The 3,655-nt window shown below is 40.7% G+C and overlaps 1 protein-coding gene across 1 annotated transcript in view; it reads left to right on the top strand.

Annotated features, from left to right (window-relative positions):
* LOC107684990 (transmembrane protein 132C-like) overlaps positions 1–3,655 on the top strand; it is a 239,349-nt gene that overhangs the window by 68,661 nt on the left and 167,033 nt on the right. The window contains 1 exon segment of the mRNA XM_016481397.1: positions 2,210–3,095. Coding sequence (XP_016336883.1) covers positions 2,210–3,095 — 886 coding nt within the window.

Below are 3,655 nucleotides of genomic sequence, written 5' to 3'. Positions count from 1 at the left end.
GTTGTGTTTTCCTCAGTGCATAACTGACATGTCACAGGTATATTTTTCATCTGTAAATGTTAGAAAGTCATGAAAACATATCCATTTTGCTGTCAGGAGTGGGCGAGGCATGTGAGAGCAACGAGCGCTGCTGCACGCATGAACGCTAAACAGACAGATCGCAATCGAATAGGAGCACAATAATTCTGAGTAAAATATGGCAAGATGAAATGAAAATGACATCCATAATTTTCTGAAGACAGTCGTTTCCTTCAGAAATACAGTGATATAAAAACACCTGCACCGGGTTTCGACTTTGACACGTGCAGTGCTCATGTTTATTCAACGAAGTCAAAGCCTTTTGGAAAATCTATTTGTGGCTGTGAGTTTTGATATTGTGGCGGGCCGCCTCAAATAAATCAATGTATGGGAAACACAAATATTAAAAATTTAAATGAAACTTACCTGCTTGAACTCTTTCATTTGATCTGGGTGTCTTTAAAGTGTTTTGTTAGTTTGGTGTGTTTCCTCGTTTTGATGTTGCCACGTCTCAGTGCTTTTATGAAGAGAGCGCATCTGCGCACCTTTCGGATAGCGCATCAAGAACCGGGTTGACTGGGTACTCGGTACCACCGGTACTTTAAAAAACCTGGTACCGTAACATTTTCATTTTTTTAGTACCGACTTGGTACCGAAGTACCGGGTCTTTTGACAACACTAGCTGCCATACCAAGTTTCTTTGTGTATTTGAGATACTAGGCTAATTAATTGCGTACTATATTACAAACTTTCTGACCTTTCAGACTTTATGCTGCAGATCAAAAATTTGCCTATTATGACTGCATCACCTTGGTCAAGAATAGCATAGTGGTAGTGGAGTAAAGTTGTGGTCTTGCAGCTGAAGTTTAGTATCTGATCCAGTAGTTGTTCTGGGATGGGATTTTACTGAGGTCACAGTCCCGCTGTAGTGCCATTCTGCCCTTGAGCAAGGCATTTAGCCCTGAGTTGCTCCTGTGGGACCTTTTGCATCGGATAAAAATGTCTGCTAAATGACAGATTTCAATTTCAGTGATGACTTGTTGACTTTTTGGGTCATGTTTTGAGAGGAGTTCACATAAGTCGTCCCTGAGCACAAAAAGAGGCCTTTCCACCATCGCTATTACACCCTGACACTCACAAAGAGACACGTACTCACAAAGCCACTGCAGTGTCGTATCCTATCCAGAGGAGGTGGAAGCAGTTGTGTGAATGTGAGCCTGAGGGCTACAAATGATTCCTGTTGCTTAACTGGCAGAGCATGGTGTTAGCAATGCCAAGGTCACAGGTTCAACATAATGATGAAATGAAGACAGTGGAAGTCACTTTGGATAAAAGTGGTGTTGTGATAATACACTCATACACTATATAGATATATCACATTTATTTTTCATATTCATACTTGAGATCCTTTACTTTAAAGTTTGTTTTTAGAACTTCATGTATTTATGAGTGCATTTACATCATTTTCTGCAGGTTAATTAATAAAAAAAAAAAAATAAAAAAATAAAAATATATATATATATATATATACAGCATATATACAGCTATATATATTCATATATACAGCGTATGCAATAAAATTGATCAAAAGTAAAGGTTAAGACTTTTATTTTGTTACAAAAATGTCTATGTCTAGAAAATGTGTTTTTCAAGTAAGCTTTCTATTCAGAATCCTGAAAAAGTATCACGATTTTCACAAAAATATTAGGAAACACCAATTTTCAACATTGATTACAATAAGCATCACAAATTGGAAAACAGTTATTTGAAATTATAATAATATTTCACAACATTCCTGTTTTTCCTGTATTTTTGATCAAACAAATGCAAACTTCATGCCAAAAACAATTTTCTGAAAATCTTACTGACCCCAAATTTTTGAATTTCGATAGTGTACATATAACAAAATGTTCTCTTTAAATCTGTCTATTTTCTTGCTTTATTCTACTCTATTCACTCAGAACATTGACTTACTCTCTACACACGCTCATACAATTATCTTTCCAAAGACCCTTGGCCTTAATTTAATTTGTTTCTCTGTAAATAAATGCTCTCGTTAAATGAGATAAAACAAAAGCCAGGGGACACTTTAAATTATAACTGAAAGCAATTTTCCTTTTAATAACATGTATAGTGTTTCTGAAATGAAATAAACATACAGATAAATCTCTTTCTCTTTGTCTCTCCACAGTGTGCGAGAGCAGGGGCGGAGGCAGCGATCTCGTGCCCAGGTTCTCCTCATCCTTGCCCACGTACCTCCCTGTGTCCTGCCAACTGCAGGGTGCAGAGTCATCCTTCTTTCTCCGGGAGGCCACACAGGAAGTGATGCGTAACGGGAGCTTGCAGACACGCAGCGAGCCTCTCTTTCTCCACTTGCCCGAATCTGGTCCCGCTCCCCTCTTGTCGGTCAACTGTAGCTATGGCAATCTCACCGCAGAGGCGCCGGTACCACCAGAGCTCCTCCAGGGGGCGCTGCCACGTTCTTTCCACACCTCTACACACCTGACGCTGGGCTGGAAGGTGAGAGCACACCTGGTGAGCAGGAGGATAGGAGTCGATCGGCCTCAAATCCAGGTGTTGTTTTATCTGGCGGGCCGCAGGTGGGAGGATGTGGATCCTCCAGCGGAACTGCTGCCGTGTATCCGTATCGTTGGGATCCGCGATCCGGGGGAAAGTTCTGTATCGAGTGCCTGCCGACTGGAGGGAAACCTGGGAATCTGTGTAGCCCAGCTTGGTGTTCCTACAACCTGGTTCAACGCTCCTCCCCCACGTAGGCGCACGCAGGAGCCCATTCCAGTCACGGTGGAGTTGCACTACTCCATTCTCCCTCCAGAGGCCCTGGGAAAAGAGTGCGTGGCAGGTAGGGTGCAAGGAAAGGCTGTAGGGCAGGAAGGGGATATGCAGAGGATTGGGACAGTGACTCTCACCACTGGGGATAACAAAGCGCCCAGAAACCGACTTAGACTGGACGGGGACGTCGAGATACTGGCGCCCCCCAGCCCAGTTAAACAGGGACAGAAGGTGGGATTTCAAGTTCTAATGAATTCGGCTGCCGCCACTGAGCAGTTCACACTGAGGTAGGACGAAGAACATGCACACACCTGCATAGAGGTTGAAAATCTAGTGCTCATAAATGCATTAATGCATCGATCAGACAATAATTAGTTTTTAATTTCTGTTGAATCCACCAAATCTGCTGTGGTGTAGGGCTTGGCTGCTCATTTTTACTTGTCTTGTACTTGTCTTCCAGAAAAGTAATCAAATAGTAGCCAACCTTATGTAAATTAATCAATATTTAGGCCAATATTTTTGGCCGATATTTTAATTTCAGTATTTTTTTATGATGTCATTGTAGGGGTACGCTATATGACCAAAATCTTGTTTCACTATACAAGTCATTTTATTTCATGATAACACTAGCCTATATTTTACAATATAAAGCAATATGAAAATTAGAGCGAAGATGCACATAACAAACAATAAGACAAATAAAATAAAAGAAAGTTATGAATAAAATACACAAAATGAATAATCAAATGTAAAAAAAAAAACAAAAACGTTTAACCCTTTAGGCGCCAGGGTTATTTTGGAAATTTGACATCAAGATTTCAAAAGCTTGTGGCTTGAAAGGGCTTAA

Source organism: Sinocyclocheilus anshuiensis, unplaced genomic scaffold, assembly GCF_001515605.1.
Source record: "Sinocyclocheilus anshuiensis isolate Anshui unplaced genomic scaffold, SAMN03320099.WGS_v1.1 scaffold605, whole genome shotgun sequence".
Classification (NCBI taxonomy): domain Eukaryota; kingdom Metazoa; phylum Chordata; class Actinopteri; order Cypriniformes; family Cyprinidae; genus Sinocyclocheilus; species Sinocyclocheilus anshuiensis.
This window is presented reverse-complemented; position numbering and strand designations above follow the sequence as displayed.